This window comes from Camelus ferus, chromosome 15 (genome assembly GCF_009834535.1).
Source record: "Camelus ferus isolate YT-003-E chromosome 15, BCGSAC_Cfer_1.0, whole genome shotgun sequence".
In the NCBI taxonomy this organism is placed as follows: domain Eukaryota; kingdom Metazoa; phylum Chordata; class Mammalia; order Artiodactyla; family Camelidae; genus Camelus; species Camelus ferus.
This window is the reverse complement of record NC_045710.1, coordinates 16,877,449-16,900,444: the sequence shown is the minus strand read 5'-3', so window position 1 is coordinate 16,900,444 and position 22,996 is coordinate 16,877,449. Positions and strand designations below refer to the sequence as shown.

The 22,996-nt window shown below is 34.6% G+C and overlaps 1 protein-coding gene across 6 annotated transcripts in view; it reads right to left on the bottom strand.

Moving 5' to 3' along the window:
* NCOA1 (nuclear receptor coactivator 1) overlaps positions 1-22,996 on the bottom strand; it is a 211,595-nt gene that overhangs the window by 40,257 nt on the left and 148,342 nt on the right. For all 6 annotated transcript variants that reach the window (XM_032497132.1, XM_032497135.1, XM_032497134.1 and 3 more), the window contains 7 exons: positions 20,317-20,494; positions 18,218-18,397; positions 16,829-16,924; positions 13,863-14,003; positions 6,604-6,751; positions 3,964-5,284; positions 918-1,098 (listed from right to left, as the gene is read on the bottom strand). In XM_032497132.1, coding sequence (XP_032353023.1) covers positions 918-1,098; positions 3,964-5,284; positions 6,604-6,751; positions 13,863-14,003; positions 16,829-16,924; positions 18,218-18,397; positions 20,317-20,494 — 2,245 coding nt within the window. The remainder of the gene's footprint in view (positions 1-917; positions 1,099-3,963; positions 5,285-6,603; positions 6,752-13,862; positions 14,004-16,828; positions 16,925-18,217; positions 18,398-20,316; positions 20,495-22,996) is intronic.

Here is a 22,996-nt window from a genome sequence, read left to right as displayed (position 1 = left end):
TTCTCTTTCTCAAATACCCAAGTGTTGGATTGCTGGGTCACATGGTAAGTGCATGTTTGACTTTAACAGAAACTGAACAATTTTCCAAATTTGTTGTACCATTTTACATTCCCACCAGCAATGCAAAAGTTCAAGTTGTTCCACATCTTTGCCATCATTTGGTTCTGTCAGTTTTTAAAATTTTGGGTACTTCAATGGGTGTGTGGCAGTATTGCACTATAGTTTTAATTCACATTTTTTTGGTGATTAAAGACATCTTTTTATAAGCTTACTAGCTACTTTCATAACACCTTTTTTTTACAAAGTTTATTTTAAAATCCTTTGCTCATTTTTAAAATCGGGCTATTTCCCCTATTAACATTCTGCATTAGATGCAAGATGCATTTGTTAGAAACGATGAGCTAATATTGATACATATGCATTAACTAAAGCCCATAGTTTACATTAGGATTCAGTCTCTGTGTCACACATTCAATGGATTTTGACAAATGTATAGTAACACGCATCCACCATTGCAGTATCATACAGAATAGTTTCACTGCTCTAAAAATCCCTTTTTCCCCCAATTTATAGGACTGGTATTCAAGGAAGACAGTTTGGGAAACAATCTGACCTAGTATTATGTTTCTGAAAGACCTACTATGGAATGTTCTGGGTAAGAACACAAAATTGCTCTCCTTAACATCAACTTCTCACCTTAACATTAATTACAAAAAAGTAGAGGTTATACTATGACTGAGAACACACATGATAAGTGAAGTTCATGTGTCTAAAAGTAACTGTGTATTACTCATAGTGGCATTAATGAAAAGATATTTCATTCTCAACAAAAGGCCTGTGCAGTAATGGTGAGAGACAAAGCACTAATCCACATTATCATCAAACATTTAAAATGAGGTTCTGTCCTCAACACATACTGTTCAGCCTGGAAGTGGGTCTAGCCGTGGTGGACTGAAGTGAAGCTGGCAGGATCTCCGACTTGACGGTGACACTGGTGACCGCACCATCCATCCTCTCTGTCTCACATAAGCCTGGCAATTGTGCTGCCTTCTCCAGCGTGGGTAGTAACTGATCAAACTGGTCAAGGTCAGCTGTAAACTACGAACGGAAATGAAAGTTAGAGGAAATATGTTCTTCATTTTTACCTGAAATGATGTAGAAAACAAGTCATTCCTTTAAACTATCTGAACTGAGTGACTATGAGAGAATAAAGAAAGAAGAAATAATTAGAGAGATTGGGGCCTCAGATGAAATAACATGACTTAACACTGGAAAAATTGGATGCTTATGATATTAATATACTGCAGGATATAAGATAATACACACACATTATCTTGGTATAAAATTTATACATTGGAAAAATTTTGACTGAACTGGAAGGAAACATTTAAAGTACTGTTAGGACAGGAGCATCATGGGTGATTTTTTTCTGTTATATTTTTCAAAATTTTGTAAAATGACCTACTATATGATGGAATAAAAATACATTTGCACTGATATATATTTTCCATAATTTAAAAAAGTCTTGGAAACTTTTTAATAAATAATATATCAGCTTCAAAGATCCTAGAAAAGTCACTTCCCATTAAGGATGTACTAGAATAAGAAATATATTTTCTAGAATAAATAGAGAGTTCCTATATCTGTCTGAGGTTATGCACAGGGGAAAATTGGTCTTTACTTCACAATATATTATTCCATTATGATTACCTTAAGATAGCTCATCAACATAAAATGTCTACCTGTTTGGGTTTCATTATTTAATTTAACTAAATTTTACGTTTCTAAATTGTATAACAGAATTATATGTATGCATTTTTTAAAAGTCTAGCTTCTTTCATTTAACATTACATTTCTGAAGTTCACACATCTTGTCTCATGGAGCAGTAGTTCATTTTGTTTCCACTGCTGAATAGTATCTCATTGTATGAGCATGTTACAATATACTTATCAATTCTACTATGATGAATTTGGGAGTTTTCCTGGTTATTGGTGAATACAAACAAAACTACTATGAATGTTTTTGAATATGTCTTTTGTGACATGTGCAAAAAGTACTAACTATAAAGGAAAAAATTGACAAATTGGACTACATTAAAATGAAGAACCTCACTTCATCAAAAAGCACCATTAAGAGAAAGAAAAGGTAAAGCACAACACAGAAAGTATCTGAAAATATATAACCAATAGAGGACTCAACCAAAATATGTAAATAACTCTTACAGGTCAGTAAGAAAAAGACAGCATATTGCCAAAATGGGCAAGACACCTGAACAGGCTGTTTATAAAAGAAGATATCCAAATGACCAATAAACATTTATCAGGGAGAGGTAAATTAGAACTATGAAATACCACTACACAGACCCCAGAACAGCCAAAATTTAAAAGACTGACAATAGCAAGTAGTAACAAGGACACATAACACCTTGAAGGAATCTCATACATTAGGAAAACTGGCATTATCTACTAAAGATGAAAATACACATATCTTATGATCCTGCAATTCTGCTCCCAGGTATAAACTTAGCAGAAATGCATGTATATGTGCACCAAAGGAGACTATGTCCCAAGACTACATAATGGCATTATTTTATAAAGCTGCTACTTTTAAAGTTAATCTTAAAGAGTGAGTTTTAATATAGTTATTATTTAAAGCTGTTTCTTCAGCTTAAAAACACGGCATTAGTTTACTGCTGCCAAGAAATATGAGAGACAGCCTTCTCAAAGAGCACACATGTAAAGAAATAACCAAAATAGTGTCATTACAAATAGTAAATAGAGACAAAACAAAGCACCATGAGAGTGAGAGGAAGGGAATGTCTAACTAGGGCTACTGGGGAAGGCTTTACAGAGGTGATGTCTGAACTGTCTGTGAAAGATGAGTAGAAGTTCAGCAGACATAGAAAGGAAAGCAAGGCAGGAGATGCTTAGGAGAGACATGGCTTATCCCAGGAAAGGCAAGGACTTCCATGTGCCTAGAATGCAGTACACCTGAGGGAAGAGAGAGATTTCTGTGAAATGAGGGCAAAAAATAAAGCTGGCTCAAGAAACTGTAGGACCTATACATACTCAGTGTGAATCTTGCTTCAAAATGGAGAGCCTTATTGATTAACTGCTTTATGAATGCATTTTCAACTATTTCATGGATGTCTATATTCTGTCTAAATAATCTGTAAGCTCCTGGAGGGGAGGGATCACATTATCTGTTTTTCTTAAATTCTTTCAAAGTCCACAGCAATTATTCAATTAAGCTGTTACTTTTCACTCCACCCCATATCCCAGCCTAAACACAGAGGTTCCTGATCCAAAATAATTTATGTAGAGGTTTATTTATATTTACTGCTGTTTCAGGGCATGTTAAATACCCTACTACCCAGAATACTCAAAGTCCCTATTCTGATGGAGGTTGGGGGTTGAGGGTGGTTAGAATCAGACGAAAAGGAAAACAACTTTAGAAAATACTTCAAAGGAAATGAAACTGCAAAGCAAGCCAAACTAGGCAGCCTTGTCCACCTCCTCAAATTTCTCTCTCATTTCATTAACATCAGAGGTTCCTAAGCTTAGTTACGTATCAGAGTCCTCCAGGGAGCTCCTTTAAAATACGGGTTTCTGGGTTCTATTCTCAGATTCAATATTCTGGATTCAATAGGTGAGGAGATGAGAGGAGAGGGCAGGGAAGGTATTTTTAAAAATATCTCCAAAGATGTGAACTCTGATTTTATGGTAAGAAACAGCTACTTTCTTAGAATTCCACATTAGTAGCCCTCCAAGGTTCCAAAGGGAACTCTTGAGGGCATCCTATGATTTTTTTTTTAATCATCGATACTAACCTTTTAATATATGCCCAATGGGTAGGACAAAATATAGCCTGAATCCAAATATGGTCTATGGATGGAGTAAAATCAATGAAAAAAAAAAAACAAAACTAGGAATATTCATTTTGTGAAGCAAGGAATTACCTACCTGGCTCTGCGACTCCAGTTTAATATCCTCAGGAGCAGGTTTGGTCATTGGGGTTGGGTTTGTGTTACAAGAATCCATCTGTTCTTTCTTTTCCACTTTCACCTTTACATCATCCAAGCTCAGGTTTGGAGTTGATCTTAAATCTTTCTCATCTTTATCTAAAAGGTAGCGTAGGAGCTGATGGTCTTTTGATTCTTTTTTCTTTGAAGCATCCAGTTCTAGTTTTATACTGGAGTTCCCTTGTACCTGTCCAGTCACTGACACAGAAGTAGATGCACTGTCCTTTTTATCAGGCTCCACTGACAAAGTGGTGATATCCGAGGGGCTACCCTCCTGTAAGAGCCGGTGTAGAATTTTGTGCCGCTCTGTCAGTGAGCTATGAGAGGAGGGGCAAGAACCGCTTGAAGAGTTAGCAGAGGCAGAGTTGGAAGTGCCTGTGCAAGATAGTACCTCTTTGCAACTTGTGTCTATATCAGCATGCCGTAACTGCTGCTCTGCAGTTGTTGTCAAAAGCTGCACTAGTTTGTGACTGGTTTGAGAATATTTATTGTCTCCATCTGAGAGTCTGTCATTGTTATGCAGAAGCCCAGAATCCAGAGGTTTGCCATCATTAGAGCTGTTGTCAGACTGAATCATTTCATTTAAAATGGATGCAATCTCTTTGTTATCTTTGGACTCAGCTTTTGCTGGTTGGATATTTAATCTGCTAGGTGAATTCTGTGAGCTCATCTGCCTGAGGACTGGAGAACTGGCAGAGAAGCCAACAGAGTTATTGGGTCCTTCATTCATACTCTGTAAAGGTGTTACTGGGATGTTTGAATAAGATCGGTTACTATTATTACAGGCAGTACTTGTCATGCTAACAGGGGAGGTTAATGTCGGAATATTAGGAGGAAATGAATTGTTTGGCATCCTGGGCCTTGTTGCCAATCCAGAACTAACTTGTCTCCTTGGAGACATGAACTGTGCAAGGGATATTCCTGTACCTTCCATAGGAGAATTATTGAGGTTTAAAGAGGGATTAGTGCTCTGGGAACTGGCCTGTCCCTGGTTTAAGGCAACACTGGCTACAATCTGATTTCCAGGTGAGCATCCAAAAGTCCCTTGGCTGTTGCTAGAATTACTATGACTGCTGCTATGAAGGTCTGAGCTCTGTTGGCGGTTTACTCTGGTGGATACCATGTTGCTGTTTGATGGTGGCAATGCAGATGAACGGGCCACACCATGAGCTGGAGAGATATTAGGGTTGATGGAAGGGTTTACCCGAGGAATTGACATTCCAGAATTAGTGTCCTCTTGAGGAGAAAGACCACTGTGTTCCCTAGGGAGGGGAAAGACATTATTATTCAAACATCTTCACTGGTTTCCATTACAATATTTTCATGATGCATATTATGAAAGACTATTAACAACCTCACTAATGTTGCAAACTATCAAGTAAGAAGCTTCTGTATTACTTGAAACTAAGGAAAAACAGTGGATGGTTAGTACTACTGTGAAATATCAGCATCACTTAAAAGGAAATAGTGCCTAAGGTCCTGTAAATTTGATAATGGTTTCAGTTAAATGGGAAAGAAATCTTTCTCGGCCTTGGGAAAAAATCCAATACATGTACTTTTAAACTTCTCAAAATTTAATACAAATAATTAAGACTAAAATAATACTTTCAGTTGAAAGAGAATCTTCCCACACCTCTGTTTACAAAGTATTTACTCATGACTCCCTTGCTACAGCTTTTAAGTATTTCAACTCCAAAGAGGAAGACTGGGTAAGGAAAATACTGTGTCACTGATGTAAAAATTAAAAAGGGTGACATGCAGACATAGCAGATGTTTTGAAAGAGAAATCACAATATGAAAAAAAAGAACTGTGCTAATTCCACTCACAAGCATAAATTAAACTAAAATTAGAATCAGCAGAATACTGAATTCAAATTTTCATCGAGTTCTTTACTCAAATCCATAATTATGACAACAGATTTGTGACTGGTATTACCATGTTCCAATAAGCAAATATATCAGATGAGGGAAAGATGAAGTGAGGGAAAACGTCTTTGTTTTTGTTTAATGCTAAATTTTAAATAGTTGTAAATGCAGGGTTTTGAATAATTCATAGGATAAAAGAATGGTTTCATGAATTTACCATATATAATAGTGTAAAACATATTTTAAGAGGAGAACAAATGAGAGGCAATGACATTCAAAAATCTCAAGTTGATTGTTTAATAATTTGTAGTTTCAGAAACTGTTAACGTAAACTCAGGAGCCATTGAGTATGCCCTAATGAAAATAAAGCATTTCTAAAATTAAAAATAACAATATTAACAAACTCAAATCTATTATAAGACCATAAGTTCATATAAGGAAAGTTGGAAATTTTTAGCCACCTTTTTGGGTTTTATCCCTAAAACATATGTTCAGCCTCACCTTTTCCTGTCTTCCTTTTTGAACAACAAAGCTATTCTTAGGCAACAAAACTAAAAAACCCAGTATGAATATACTGATTATATACTCATCATACTAGTTAACATCTAATTTAAAATCTGTTTTCTAGCCATTAAGAGTATAAAAATTTTTTTTTCTCTAAGAAGAGATATGTGAACTGACTTATTTCATATGAAGCTCTCCAAATAAGTAGTACCTGTCGATGATATGAATTCCCATGATGAAAGGTTGCATGTCTGGACTTTGAGGATAGCAAAGTTTACACTTGGTGTGAGCGCTAAGCATTGTCCCATCATTCAATATGAATCTATAGGATGGGCTGGAGGCAGTGCCACGAGTCATCACTGTTTCAAACAAAAGAGAAACCTAGTTAAAATTCTGACACTTGTACTTTGGGCAGAGGAGAGTTACCAAGCCTTCTTTCTACCTAGAAACTCATTTTTCTATGCCCTTCCAACTGCTGCCTGCTCAGACTCAAAATAAAAAATGTTCAGATAAAGCAGGTATTTGAGGGGGGAAATGATTCCAGATGAAATATACCACCTGATGACCACTTTTAATTTAGTCCTACTTGATTGAGTGCCTCCTCACAGAAGTAATGATTATGAAGAAACCTCAAACCACACTTAAAAAAATCAACCTTAATCTTTCCCTATAATGGGGCAGCTCCTTAAATTTATTAAATGTCCAACAAAAATACCAAGAAGTAACTTTCTTCCCTCCCGTTTTCAGTATCTCTAATAAGTATGCCCCCGACCCTGCCCCACCCCATCTGGCTGATTTTTAAAAATAGTTTTATTGAGATGTAATTAATATACCACAAAATTCACCCTCTAAGTTTTGATTAGTTTGCAGAATTATTTAACTAAAATTCAAATTTAATTTTTCACTCAGGAATGTGAATCACAAAGGTCCCCACTTGAGAAATTATTAGTTATATATATGTATTATTTTTGATGTCTGAAAATTAGTAAGCAAATTAAGGTAAAGCCTGATTTACTAATATAGAACAAATGACTAGTAATGATTACTGATACAAAACAAAAACTAGGTTAAGGAAGTCAAATAACTATGTAAATACCATAATTTACTTTTGTCTTAAGCTTTATTAACTACAGACAAAATTCTAACTACGTTGGTAAGTATTTATTAAATACTTAAAGGCTATACCAGACTACTAAGTAAGTAAATTTCATTCATATTTCAGTAATACAATAGAAATCTATTTTAAGAAAGATTTAATAGGTATATTCATCTATACCCAGGTCAAAAATCATATCCACTGAAACGCAAGAATTACAACCACAAATGATTATTATGATTTAGTCTGTAATAAACGTTAGTCCTATTTTTCAAAGCCATTTCAGAAAGGGCTTCAATTACACTTTAAAGACATATGAAAAAGACAAAATGACCAACTGATAAATAAGTTTTGAGGCTACATCTTACTTTAAGTAGAGAAAAGACAGGCTCTATTTTATTGTCTTGGGTATGCCATATAAACCCAAGAGGGCATAATCTGCTGTAAATCCATACCATACATAAATCTGCCTAAGTACAAAAACCAGGATATAAACTTAATTGAAAGAATTCCTTATCTATCTGGAAATTTCAGCCAAATCACTGGCACATTTACCAAATATATCACATGGAGAAATTTAGTATCTAATGAAATAATAAATGATGAAAAAGAGTCTTTAATAGAAACTGATAACATCTGTGTAAGGATATAAATGTTTGCTATGTTAAAACTCTAAAAAATATTAACAATTCCTAACAGTTAATATCTTTTGATAATGTATTTTGGAAAATACAACTACAATTTTAAAAAGTGGCATTTAAGGTAAATTATTAACCTAGAATAACGAAAAAGCTACAGATACATAAAGGGCCAGTCCAGATACACTATATTTCATGTTATTTTGCTTCTGCCATTTTGTTCTATTTCTTCATTACTATTTATTGCTTTTTTAGGATCACTCCGCTGGAAAACATTCACTGGCTCTTCAACACTGAGCTGACTGTCTGTCCAATATGACAGTCACCAGGCACATGTGGCAAATTAAATTTTAAGTTAATAAAATTTAAAATTCAGTTCCTTAGTCATACTAGCCACATTTAGAGTACTCAACAGGTGCATGTAGCAAGTGGTTACCGTATTGGACAGTACAGCTCTACAATCTGACATCATTTTGCATTTCCAATCTTATTCCTCATTGCTTCCCAAATATTTCTTCGATATCTCTTTGAATAGGAGGCAGATAACTTTTTACACACTTATTTTTCTCCTTCAGGTAGAATAAACATAAGGGCTAGTAGTAGTATCCCATTCTTATTCCATTTTCCACAGAAATTGTATGATGCTTTGCACATAAAATCATCCAGTAAGTACTTCTGATTTTCAACTTGAATCCCACCCATCTCAATAGGTTAATATTGACTTGTGATCAACTACCATAACTTTTCTTTAAAGAACAGATTTTAAATCTTGGCTATGATTATCCTGTATCTCAATTTATGTTTTTGCTTATGTGGGAAATCTAGACTTACTTTTGTAATGGAAATTAATGAAGAGAAATTTTTTTCGTTTTTTGACAAGCCCTTTAAAGGTGAGAAAGAACTACAAACTCAGGCTAGCATGGGAACATTAAGATACTTAATGTGGATTACAGAAACATCAATAGTCCTTTAGTAATTATGCTGCCTTAAGTTGTAGGATTATATCTAAACTAGTAAAAATTTCAAAATTGGGGAATACCTATTAATTTAATACAGGAAATGATTACACTTTAAGTTTTGGAGTTAGATTATTTATTTTGGATGATAATGTGTGGAATAAGACTTAGCACATCATAATTCACAATCTTTGAAATGAACAAAAGGCAATATTAAATATAGTAAAAATTTAATTAATTAGAACCTAATTAAGACTGTCCAGTTAACTAAAATTGAGAGATAAACAGGAGGGCAGCAAGGACCAATCAAAAGAATTAAAGCCTAGGAATCAGATTTAGGTTTGAATTCTGTCTTTGTCATTTACAAGTTTAGGATTTAATAATGCAAGTTAACCTTTGCCCATCATCACTAAAATGGAGCCAGTTTATTGTGAGATAATATTTAGCATGGAGCCTGGTACATAGCAGGTACTGAATGAATATTTTCTAAATGAACACTAAAGAAAAAAAAGTAACAAATAAGCAGCTTCCAAAGTATGTATGTCCTGAGTCATACTCACTCACAGTCTGCCAATCCATAGACACTACTTATACTAATAGCTTCAACCCTATATAACAATCACTAATATTCTGCATTAAGACATGAGTATAGGAGCCATAATTCTTTCTAGAACTGGATGGCTAAACATAGCTCTACACACCAAACTTTCCCCATAGGAAAGATCTGGGCTTGGACAAAACTATTTGGAATTTCATTTGATCACAGGTTCTGGCCTTGTTTTCTTATCTAGCTTTGTCAGGTTTTGATCCCTGACTCCTGTGTTCATTTCTAAAATGTTTAGAGTACTTAGTGAGGAGGGATGTTATTGATACGGTATTATGACACCCCAGAAATTCTTCAAAGAGCCTTTAAAATGGCAATTGTAGGAGGAAAAAGGCATAGTAGGCCTACAAAGCAAAGGGAACTGTTTTCTCTGGCCTTAGCAGCTACAGATATAGAGCTATTTGGGTTTTTGACTCCATCCAGTTTGGTGCTGAGATAACCTCAACAAGTACGCCTTACTGATATTAATCAAATGGGTAGGTTTAAAATGTGTGTGGCAGGGTACTACAGGTCAATGTTGGCAGAGATTTCTCTTTCTTTTTGTTATTTCCCTAGATATATATACAGGAAAATGCAATTCAAAAACTTTTATTAAGGTAAAGAAAAAAATTACCCTAGGTGATCTAAGACTTTTAATCCCCAATGGGTAAACTCTACTCAGAACATCAAAAATTCTAAAAAAGGAACATAAACTCATGTTCTAAATATTTTCAATAAAATTTGACAGAAAAAGATTTTCAGCAAATTCTGTGATACAGACCATGGACATTCTAGTTAATCATTCATATGGGTACTTCTGTTTTACAGCAATGCTTCCCCACTTCTTGATACTACAAACTCCTTCCTACTGTCTCATGATTTTTTTAATGAAAATAACTTTATTTTGTGATTATAAAGTTAAGATAATAGAGAAATAAACAAAAAGTGAAGATAAACTCATATAATCCCATCACTCAGAGATAACCACCGTTAACATTTTGTGAATCTTCTAGTATTGGATAGATATACAAGAGTGAGCTCCTTCTACAAAGGCTGTGTTTTCTTAGCTTTTTAAAAAAATATAACAATATATCATGGACATCTGTCAAAGGCAAGAAATGATCCATTACATCATTGATAATAGGTAAACAGAACTTTTGTAAGACTTTTCTAGGCTATTTAGCCTCACATTTCCTATGACTACTACTTTCCTTAAGTGCTAATAGATGTGCTACAGGAAGTAGTATTCTGAGGAAAAATGAGTCTCAGTAACAAAGTTAAACAGGAACCTATATTGGAGAACTCCCTAGAAACTTAAATACCTTAAATATGTCTATGAATCCCCCGAAGTCGGAAAATGAAACATTTCTCATATTTAATTCAGTATGAAACACCATTCCTTAGTTATAGCTATTAATATCAATGTAGAACCTAGGTTTATGTTTTCTAAACGCTTCTGTAAGAAAACATTTTAGACTCTGATTCAGTAATGTGGGTGGAGTCCAGAAATCAGACTGAACAACTGCCCCAGATGAATCTTACCAGGGATCTTTGGTAAGCATTTAATCTAGATCTTTTTCTAAAAGAATGGTTCTGAATTGAACAGAACTTGGGAAGCTTCTCCAAACTATATATCTGCATGGACCTTCTCTTGGTTTAATAATTTCCTCAGGTGATCCTGATACCCATTTTCTCCCCAGTCTCAATGGAGAACCACTGCTTTAATGTAGTTCATGCTGAATGCTCCCACATATTCTTTGGCTAAAATGCATTTTCAAATTTGATTCTGGAAAATAAAATAGTCAACACCCTTTAAAAGTAGTTCATGATCTGTCTCTGTCAAAAGCAGCTGAAAAATTAAGATAAGAACTTAAATCTTTAAAGCATATAAGTATTTTTTTTAATAACAGCCAATGCCTTCAAAAAGTAAGCTAAAGGCAAGACAAAAGACAGATGGAGGGCAAATTTTTTTCCCTAAATATTAATCACTGTAGAGTTTTACATTTTAAAAGTTTACACAATATTCAGGATACAGTGGCACAATTTGTTTCATTTTTTTCACACTGTCCCTAAGTGAAGAGGCAGCAAGCATACGCAAATGCAAATTTACACCTCTCTACATTCTTGATAGACCAGTGGTTCTCAAACCTTGTGTGCTGAAGCATTATCTTTGGAGCTTGTTAAGATACCTCGGCCCTCACTTGAGATTTTAATTCAGCAGGTCTACATCTTTAACAAGTGATTCCCATGTAACTGTTTCATGGACCACATTTTTCTTACCAGGTTAGATACCACTGAACATAACATATCAGAAAAAGATATGTTTAACCCATGAATGCTGTTTGGCAAGTTGTTTAGAATTTCTAAAACACTAGAATCAGAGTCATGTGAATTCTGGACAATTTAATTTTAAGAAAAGAAGTTATTTCTAAAGAGGAATTTTTTTTTTCTAAAAAAAGTGTAAGAAAAGGACATTAAGAAATGACTAATGGAGAAGAGGTGTTGAATTATACTTATATTTCTTTACATTTCTCTCTAAATTGTTCCATTTCATATGTTAATAGCATATTATTTACTTACTACACTTTAATCAATCTATTTCATAGAGAATTTCAATGGTTTAGAAACATACTTTAAACCATGGCTCAATAACATCTATGGGATCTAGACTTGCTTTGCCTTGGTCGAAATGTATATAAATTATAGGTAAATAAAGTTAAAAGTCTTTTAAGTAAAGCCTTGGAAGGTCTAATTTATAAAGGTAAGGCAAAAAATCAAAGAGTATCACATACTTCAGCACTTCAGGCAGTGAGTAGAGACAGTGCTCTGAGTCTCCTACTAATGCAAAAGTCAAGTGCCACTCACTGCTAGGGGAGGGAGTCACAAAGTTTGCAACCAGTGGATGCATTGGTTGCTTAGTGTAGTGGTTTCCAAACCTGACTGCACTTCACGACTGCCTTTTTAAAAAATATATATTCTTGGTCATTTCCACTGAAATACCATCTTTGAGGACGGTATCAATCTAGTAGGAAGCCCACCGAAGAACCATTAGTCTGGAGGAAGCTGACCCAGAAGTAACCACACTAGTGAGATTCATATAGATGGCTTCCTGGAAAAAAAAATAATCAAGCTTCTTCCTCTACATACCATTAGGAAGCAGCTGACCTAAAATGTAATAAATGGAAAATCATCTGTAAACTTAGGAAACCTAGTGTTATAGGAAAATGTTAAGGTTAAGAAGGGTGATGAAATAATGAAAAATATTTTTTAAATTGTTTTTCAGAAATAGCCATATAAAGAGTCTCTTTCCAAAGAAATTATTTACTTAGAGATTAGAATAAATTACACTGGGGAAGGTGTATTAGGCTACCATAATTACATGACAATATTTTTAAAGTACATCAAAATCCCTCATCTCTGAATCTCTATAAACTTTCTGGCCTTAACTCTCAGATAATTTCCGTATCTTTCCTATAATACTGTTAAGTTCCTTAAGGGCAGGGAATATACTTGTTTCATATTCCCACAGTACTTACTATGACACAGCAGCTGTTCAATTATTAATTAATAATTTCATATAACTTGAAACTTCAACCTGAGCCAGGAGATACAGGTACTATAACTGTCATGAAGTAAACATGCATGATATAGATCTGTATTTTCTAGGAGCCCTCTGATATGCCTATTCTGCCAGGAATGATCTTCAAAAGCCAGATAAAAATATCGCTTCCTCTCTAAAGCCATCCCTGATTCTCCAAGTTGGAATTAATTTTTTTTCGTCTTTGGTTATATCTGTTATATCCCACGCCACACTGATCTTTAAACCTGTCATATACTCTCCTGACGTATTTTGAGTTCCCTGCAGGAAAATCCCTGCTTTGGTCATCCCTATGTCCCTGGCACCTTACACAGTGTTCTATGTATGTGAGGAACTTGATACATGTCTGCTGAATGAATGAATGAATGATTGAATGAGTCAGTGACCACCACATGATATCCTGTTCTTTAAAATGTGCATCCCAAAATTCAGGATCCACTCATGAATTACTTTGCTTACCCATTTCTTCCTTTCCTAAAACTGATGATCGCAAAAACTGTGATTGGGAGAAAATACTTATCAAGCCATAAATTCTATATAAATTATTCAATATTAATAAAGAGCAAGGTTAGTGAAAATAACTGAGAGAAAAACATTACCTTCTTGAAACAGTTGTCTGGCATAAGATGGCTCTCGGCCCTGAGGTTGGAAAAAAGCATAAATGCACTTCCTCACTAAATCTTCCCAGCCAGTTCTGCCAGCAGCTCTCAGGGAACTAGTATCAATAGAGATGATTTTACCTATACAAAGAATGAAAGTTTATCTTTATGATAGCCTCTTGATATAAGTGATTCATATTTCAAAACTAACAACTGCATCTAAGAAATATTCTGCCTTGCCCCAAATGATTAATGAACAAAAGCATTAAAAAGCACTACTAATTTTTATTACATATGGTAACGGAGGATATCAACTCAAATCTATTGTGCTGTTAGTGCTTCCTCTTTTAAACTAATTCCTTCTTTATATATTCTACTTGGTTTGTTCAGAAATAAAGTACTTATTAGACTTCTATGTATGTAGGGTCTTGAATCTAATTATACCTAAGTCTGTCTGATCAGGCTGTCACCCTAGTCTTGGCATAAATGTAGATGATAGAAAGAAAATAAACTAAAAGTTACATAAGGGAATTTTGTTTATTTTAGAACAGTTTGGGGAAAGCCTGGTGAATATTGTGATTGAAACTATACACAATTTTGGATTTTTCTAAGAGTTTTATTTATTCAATCTTTGTCTCATCACATCAAAGACTAAGAGTTGGTTGTAGCAGAGACTCCACTGTTATATGATCTTCATATGCAATACTCCTCCTCACAGGCAGTGACTAAGGGAGGCATGCATGTGTTTATGTGCTCATGGTCAGTATTAGCCCACATGAGAGGAAGGGAGTCTGTAATTGTGGGACTAAAGGGGAGAAAGAGTAAATTATCAGCAATGGTAACAAATGATCAGGTAATGCAATGACTACCTTAGAAGAGAATCATAAATAGGTTGATTTAGCATACTTCTGCTTGCTAGAGGAAAGTTTAACCAACCAACCAACCAAACAAACCACTATTCAACATTTCCTGGTAGAAGACTTCTTTTTAAGGGACACGAATCACCTTATATACAGTCGTAAGCACTACTAAAATTTAAGGAATTAAATATCTAACACTATTGCTAGCTTATTATTTTTTATCTAAATCAATTCTATGATATAATGCGATGTTAGTTTTATATTTTAAAAATACTTTATATTTCTCTGGCATCTTTCTATTTTATTTCTATTTTATATTTTCTCTAGTGTCTTTTGTGTAATAAGTGTGTATAGTATGGTGATGTCCCTTTAATAGTGCTTAGGTGGAAGGCAATGCAATATAAAGGAAGAGTTCTATGTTAGTGCCTGAAGATGTCAGTCTTCTTTAAAACAATCTAATTTAGAGTTCAATTTATAGAAATGCAATATGAGGAAAAGCTGAAATACATTGTTCCTAAATCATCCTCATAATTTTTAGGCCTCCTTTGTCTCCCACATTTATTCTGTGGCCTGACCATTACCCCTTCCCAACAGGCTTTTATTCTGCTATTTCACAAGCCTTTATTTGGTTTTACTGACACAAAAGACCAGTTTTATTTTTTAATGGACCCTATTTTTCCTTTATGTAATAATGTTTTTGGTTTTCAATAAGGGTTTACTAAATTTTTCCAGTGCTGTGCATTGGTGGAAAACGGAAAGGAACTTGTACATGGTAGTCTCACAAAGGGAATGAAGAAACATATGGGAATTGATCATTACTACCCTCAGATGCTGTATCTCCAAGCTCCAAGACATTCTCTTTACTATATTCTATTATCTGTGCTAATTTATCCCCACCTACTCTTTAGTAAAAGCAGTTGAGAGTTTATCTTTAAAAACACAAGAATAAAGCACACATTAGATTTCTGGGACTAAAAAATTAGTACGTATTCTAACAGCATCTTATAAGCAATGATAAAGGTGAAAAAATACATTAACACTAAATTTTCATGAAAAATAAAATTTAGTAAAAATGATTTTTAAAATCTTGGTCTGTTAAAAAATCTATCTTTAGTATCTGTCTCTATTTTAAAATTAGAGCAGTGACTGATACATATATAATTTTCACTGATGTAAAAGTATGAAAACCTGATGTGTTAGAGTGAAGATAAGAGTAAACAACATATGTAAAATACTTTATAAAGAACAGTAACAATTTGTTTTTACTGAAAATGAAATCTGAAGTAGGCCTTTAAAATGCAGGGATTATTTTCAGGCCGTTGCTCTTCCTCACTTTGTGGCTCTCCTGCCCTTCTCTCAGTTCTTCAAACACACTTCGCTGTCTTCCTAAGGGCTTTTACAGCTCTGCTTCCTCAGTCAGGAGCACTCATTCTGCACCATGACTCTTCCTCAGTGCACCCTTCCAACACTCATACTCTGCAGAATTGGCACCACCTCATCTTTTGGGGCTGGAGGGCACGGTATCAGCTCCTCAGACAGGCCTTCATTAGCCAGCTAATTTTAAAGCAGGTCCTCCCTATTAGCTTCCCATATACCATTTCACACTGTTTCTATCAAAAAAAGTACCACAATTTGTAATTATATTGTTGCATTTTGCTCAACTATGTAAACGCTGAGCAATCACACAGTGATAGGCACCTCTAAGCATTCAATCAGTATGCGCTGAATAAATTCAAAGAAAGAATAAAGGGAAAGAGAAAGTACTAGATACATTTAAGCACAATATTAAAATCAACATTTTGTATCTATTTACAAATAAATATATTTACATCTACATTGCCAAATTTCTTTCCATGATTATGAAAATAATTTATAACCTAAACAAATATAGATATGTGAATAGTTACAAAATAATGTCTCCTCAGACCCACAACAATGATTGTAGTATCTAAAAATGCGCACTATCAAGACCACCATTTAAAATGTTTTCTGTGCAGGACTAGTGAACAGAAGCCAAATAGCAGAGAACAGAGGGACACAATCAGTTTTAAGGGCATAGTCACATCATTAATACCGACACAACATTCTAAACTTTGCAGTTAGTACCTGTAGTATCTTGCTTGGTCATAAAGGATTCTACACCCGTAATAGCCGGAGGCCGAGGTAATCGCCGTGCAATACAAATCAAACATGACTGGAAATCTGCCCAAAACAAGAAGGGTAAATTGAAGGGAAAAGGGTAGAAGATGGTCGACATCTATCATCTGTCATTAATGGTTTTTATAAAAACAATATATATTATAGGATTTGACACAATACTGGAGTCACTCTGATTTAACAGTATAATATTAGAAATAAAACTGCTTGCAACCAAAAACTGGCAGCTTTGGGTAGAGATTTAGTTTGCATAAATTATCCCTTCCCATTGAGTGTTCTCACATAAACTGGAAGAGACTGATGCATCTCATACTTGGATAACAACATGAAGGAGCAGTTTTGGCTAGACTTAAGCAACACAGTGGTTTTTAAAATACAGTTTTATAGTCAGTTTCCTATAGTCATCAGTACTTAATGGCTACAAAGATTCCTATAACCACTATGTAGATAATAATTATTGAATGAAAAAAAACAACATTTAACTGTTTCTGAAGAAGCATTCTTTTGCCCTTGACAGAGGACATTTATATTTTTAGGATCCGTAATTTTTTTGAAGTCCCATTTCCAAATTTTTTGAGAGGTTACATACAATATTACTCAATTAAGAATAGACTTCAATCATATAAGACAGACTTGAATGTGTATTTTGTAAAAAGTCCTCAGTTGATTGTGGCACCCATTCCCTGGTGAGACCCACTACATATACTGCCTTTTTTTGCACCTGACTGATTTCTCGTCTGCTACCTTCCCTCGTCCTTAACTCCAGTTTCCAACTTGTGGTGTTCCTAACTTAGCTCAGTTGAAGCTCACATGGAAAATTCATCCAGTGTAACGTATTTAACTAATACCACGTTGATACCCTGTTCATATTAGAGCTTCAGCGGTGTTTTCATCTGTTCATAAGCTTTTCCCTTATAAATTACCTTGTATGGCCTCAAAAATGCTAACTCTATTCTCCAATGTTCTGTACACTCTAAGCTTGAAACTTTCTAAAAATCGGAGCTGTTCAACAGCCTGCTGCATCTGGTACATTTCCAACTGGCAGCAGTTAGTTACATCTCTTATTTCTAGGCAGCAAGTTGGTTTGAATTTGACATTTCAGTGGGAATGCCAGCTTAAAACTGAGAATTTGGGGGGCATTTTAAAGGGGTAATTCTAGATGCTAACAATTTTTTTTTAAGTATTAAGAAACACACAGCAAACTGAATATCCACTATGATACACAATTCAGTAACCAAAAATACTATCCGAAGAAGGCAGTTTATAATCAATTTCCTTCCCTGTTCCTAGAGCCATGGAAAAAGCAATCAAACACCTTAAAATCACCCTTTGTTTTACCTTCTCCATCCTCTTGAATTGATTTTGGCTGTGACACAGTGAAACACTGCATTACTTCATACCGCTGGCAAGCTTCTTGGTTCTCGGTACCTGGCTCATCTGGAGGGTGAATTAGCATCCTGCAGTTAAAGGTATGGCTATTTCGTCGTGTTGCCTCTTGAGGCCAAGGAACTCCATTTACTGTGAAAGAAAAATTGATTATATGTCTGTGAAGAAGGTGAAAAAGTACAAACTCTGAAGATACAAAAGACATACCTTTACCCATCTGCTTAATTAGATACGCAGACTAAAAGACAGGCAGACCTTTTCAGAAGTAACGTTATCTGAGGCAGTAGGATACTTACTTTCCTTAGGAAATCTAAATGTCTACCAATTAGGAAAATGTAAAATATGCAAGAAGTTGTACAGGATTTCCTCCCTCAAAGATGAGGTCTTACAAATATCCTAATTCATTAACAGCTTTTATAAAGTTAAAAACAAAATTAAAAATTAATAGCTTATTGCTCTTTTGCTCAGAATTTTACAGCAGTTATCAGTGAGTTTTTCCATTTGTTTCCTGTTATTCCCTGGCAATGAAAAACTGATTGAAAATCTTAGGTCCATTGTCAAGCAGGGGTATTAACCTGGAAGGCATGGATTCTTAAGGATGGACTGTGTGCATGTGCACCTTTTTGGGGAGAGGAGTCAGTTTCTCAAATGAGCCTGTGACTCAAAAAAATATTTAAAATAGATAGAGACCAATCTTGGCTTCCTATGATCATTTTTTTCTTGCATTTTAATTTATTTGCACAGTTTATATGCTACAATGCCTAGAATATAATGGGAAATCAATAAATTATTACATAAAAATGATTATTAAAACAGAAATGTTACCCGGTTCAGTACAAGAACACTGAATTCAGTTATAGAAACGATCTGCACATTTCAAGTGAGAATCACTGTGTGGCGAGTTACTACTTCCCAGTTATAAAGTTATATTCAAACCATGGTGGCAATTAGAGAGTTTTTAAGACTTTTCTCTCACCATTCCCATCAGTTTTCTTACCATATCCTCTCCATTGAACCATTCCTTTTTACTATCTCATCAAGCTATAACTGTTAGAGGAAATCATGGAAACAAACATATACCAGAGTAAGTAGTCTTGGTCCTGCTTTGAGTTAGTTGTGAGGTTGGGTTAATAACTTAATCTTTGCCTCATCTTTAAAATAAAGGAATCCACTATATTATCTCTAAAATCATTTACATTACAAAATTCTATAACAAATGCAAAAAGATTCCTTGATAATTCGAGTATCAAACGAGTGATTTTAATGGAAATAATTTCAGGCCCCCAGTTACTATAAACACACACTACCTTTACAAAGAAAAAATAAAGCTTCCATTTCATCGAGTGAACAACGTAGAAAATCAAGAGCTATGGATAACATTTTATTTGCGTATGCGATTTAGTTATATAGGATTTCTAGCCAAGACCCTTCCCTCACTTCTGGAGTACATACAGGTTAAAGAGTAGGCACGTGGCTTAGTGAGTGAATTTCCACAGGCTGGAAATTGGACCCCCACCCGTCCTCTTAGCTAGGCTCCTCTGGCAGTGAACAACCTCACTTGGAATGCCTGAGTTGAAATCATTTACATCCAAAAATGCTAATTTTAGTAAGTTTGTAATATGAAAATATATTCCTCCCTCCTCTCTTTTGTTCCTCTCTCCTTTCCTCCCTCCTTTCTTTTCTTTGAGCAAGGTGGTGGGAATAATATACATTTGTCTCTTTCTTGGACATAACTGAAATTGAAAACAGAGGGAATTCCAAGTTTCTTGTGGCAAGGCAACCAATTGCTCTGCCTCCTAACACTGTTACATGATTGTGGTATAATCTAGAGGAAAAGGATAAAAGGAATGTTCTCTATCAGCTATTTGATTACATTCTTCCTTCACATTTAATCTCAGGATGAAATTAAATTTAAAAATACTTTTAATATGTTATGACATATATTAGAATAATACTACATATTACAAATATAATAATAATGTATAGGATATATTATGTAAGGAGAAGCTACAGAGAGTTCATATTCCTTTAAAAAACACATTTCTTTGTACCTAGCGATTTTGGTAGCAGATTCTTCACAAATTCCGCGTGATCCCCCACATGCAGTATGCTGTAGACACTGGTATTCATTAATTCCTCCTGATTGTAACCTAAGTAGCTGGTCACATTCTCTGACACAAATACGATTCTCCCTTCACAGTTCACAACAAAGAAAAATCCATCCAAAGCCTGCAAAGCCAAAAAAAAAAAAAAAAAAAAGGATTTAGAGGTTGTGAGGTTAAAAGATAGAAGAAAAATAAACATATACTTTATTGAAAAAGAGATCAGAAATACATGTCAAGTTTTAAAAAGGGGGACAGAATAGAAGATTTAATATTGCATGCTTTCTGTGGAGGAAACAGGATTTTTAAACAGACTGCACACTTATGTTTCAAGTAGGCATGAATAAATATGTCAACCCTCTTCCTTAGAAAGAAATTTTATGGTAGCATATGTGAAATAAGTTACCGATTCATTCACCAGTCATAAACATCTCTAAACTGCAGGTTAAGACCTGATGTCGACCCTCAAGCAACTTGTGGTACCGGGGGAGAGAGACATAAGCATTGTAAAATACTAGTGAGAAACGCAGTATCAGAGGCACACACAGAATATTCCATGAGCACAAAAAAGGATACCTATTTGGGGTTAAGGTGGAGGACGCAAAGAAAGGCTCCTTACAGACCTTGACCTGAGTTATAAAAGGCATAATGGAGGGGGGAGGAGGAATGAGGGAAAAACATTCTAGGCAGAGGAGAGAGTGTGGCACATAATGGAACAAAAGAGCACTTTGGAGTTGCTGCAGCACATGGCACACGCAGGCAGCAAGTCTGGAGAGGTGGACAGGAGCCAAATCACAGAGGGCCTCCTATGCACTGAGACGGAGCCAGGGATCTCCAAACGAAGATGTACATGCCCCAAGGGGAGTGTAACATCCACAGGGCTGCAAGGGTGAAAAGTCAGAATATCTATTTACAGCATAATCTAAAACACAAGGAAGAAATTAAACTTAATTAACATACTGACACCCTAGTGTCTCACTCAGTCCTAACAGTCATATATCACAAACCTTGGAAGCTGAAAGAAGATCCAGAATGCAGAGGTTGACAGTGGCACCTTACTTATTTATACTCCGCTTATTGCAAAATATTGCAGTTTTCTTGCTATAGAATGTACATAAACAATAAAAATGAGACCTTTAAAAAGTAGAACATTTACAGGATTTTGTACCAAGATGTAAAGATCCTTCATTTGCTGGTTACTGGCAAAAGACCTAGAGTAGCCGTCTAACATGTTGATGGGCTACTCATCTTCCTTTTTCAAAAAAGCAAGTGTTCCAGGTTTGCTGACCTTTTCTGTTATGACAGGTGGTAATGATAATATCCTACCCAGCAGATATTTTCCAAATAAACACACTTAATTTTGTTCCTTCAGGGTAAAGATGACATTTTAACAATGAATAAAAAGTAAACTGCCTTCAAAAAGACACATGTTATAGAGACAGCATGTGAAAGTAGATGTTTTGAAATCTTATCATAGTTATGATTTTGTTGCTAAAAATGATGTAAATCACTTTTAAAAATTATCTTCTCAGTTTAAACATTTAAAAAAAACCTTTTTTCCTGCTCAAAAAAATCTTCCAATCAGAGTTTCAGTGGGCTATAAAAATCCATTTTTCAGAAAAGGAAAATGCAACATCTTAATCTTTTTTTTTTTTTTTAATGGAGGTACTGGGTCTTGAACCTAGGACCTTGTACATTTTAAGCATGCACTCTACCACTAAGCTATACTCTCCCCCTGAAAACACAGTATCTTTAAAGAAAAAAAAAATTTATGGAGGTACTAGGGATTGAATCCAGGACCTTGTGTATACTAAATCTGCGTTCTACAACTGAGGTATACCCACCCCCCTAAAATATTTTGATTAGTTTTGAGAATCACTGTTTGAGATTAAAAAAAGATGGGGTTTCAAGAAAAACCTTTGCATAATTGGTAGATAAGATTTCAAGTATCATAACTTAGTAAACTCAGCCCATGATATATTTTTCTATTTGAATCTACCTTATTTTTGTGAGGTGTCTTTTTCAGCTGATTATTTAAGCCAAATATTAAAATACACTGAACTTAGAACTATCAAATCACTGCATCACAAAGCACTCAATCAAGATTTTAAAAAATAATGAAGCACAACCACATTGTTCTCATTAAAAGTACTGCTAATATTTTCTTTAACAAGAAATAAAAGAAATAAAGCTATTTTTATTCCACCTGACTATTGTAACAATTTTTCACTTAGTTTATAATACAAAAGGGAGAAGGATGTGATTAATAATCTAAAAATCTCCACAGGAGACAAACACTTTGCTAATCTATTCTGGGTTTAGATAAGCATAGGAAAGCACCCTCATATCTAATTAACTGTGTTTTTAAGTTATATTAGCTATAAATTTCATAACAAGTGATCGATCGATCTATCTATCTATCTATCTATCTATCTATCTATCTATCTATCTATATATACTTATCTTGCAGCTTATGTAAAAATAGGAATAACTGAAATACAGATGTATCAATTTTTTTAAAGTAGATCTAAAAATTCTTTTAAATGTTCTTAGCTATTAACTGAATCAGTGTGAATACAATTTAACTTTATTTTTCTCTTTTTGGTCTCTTAAAAGAGTTTACTAAAGA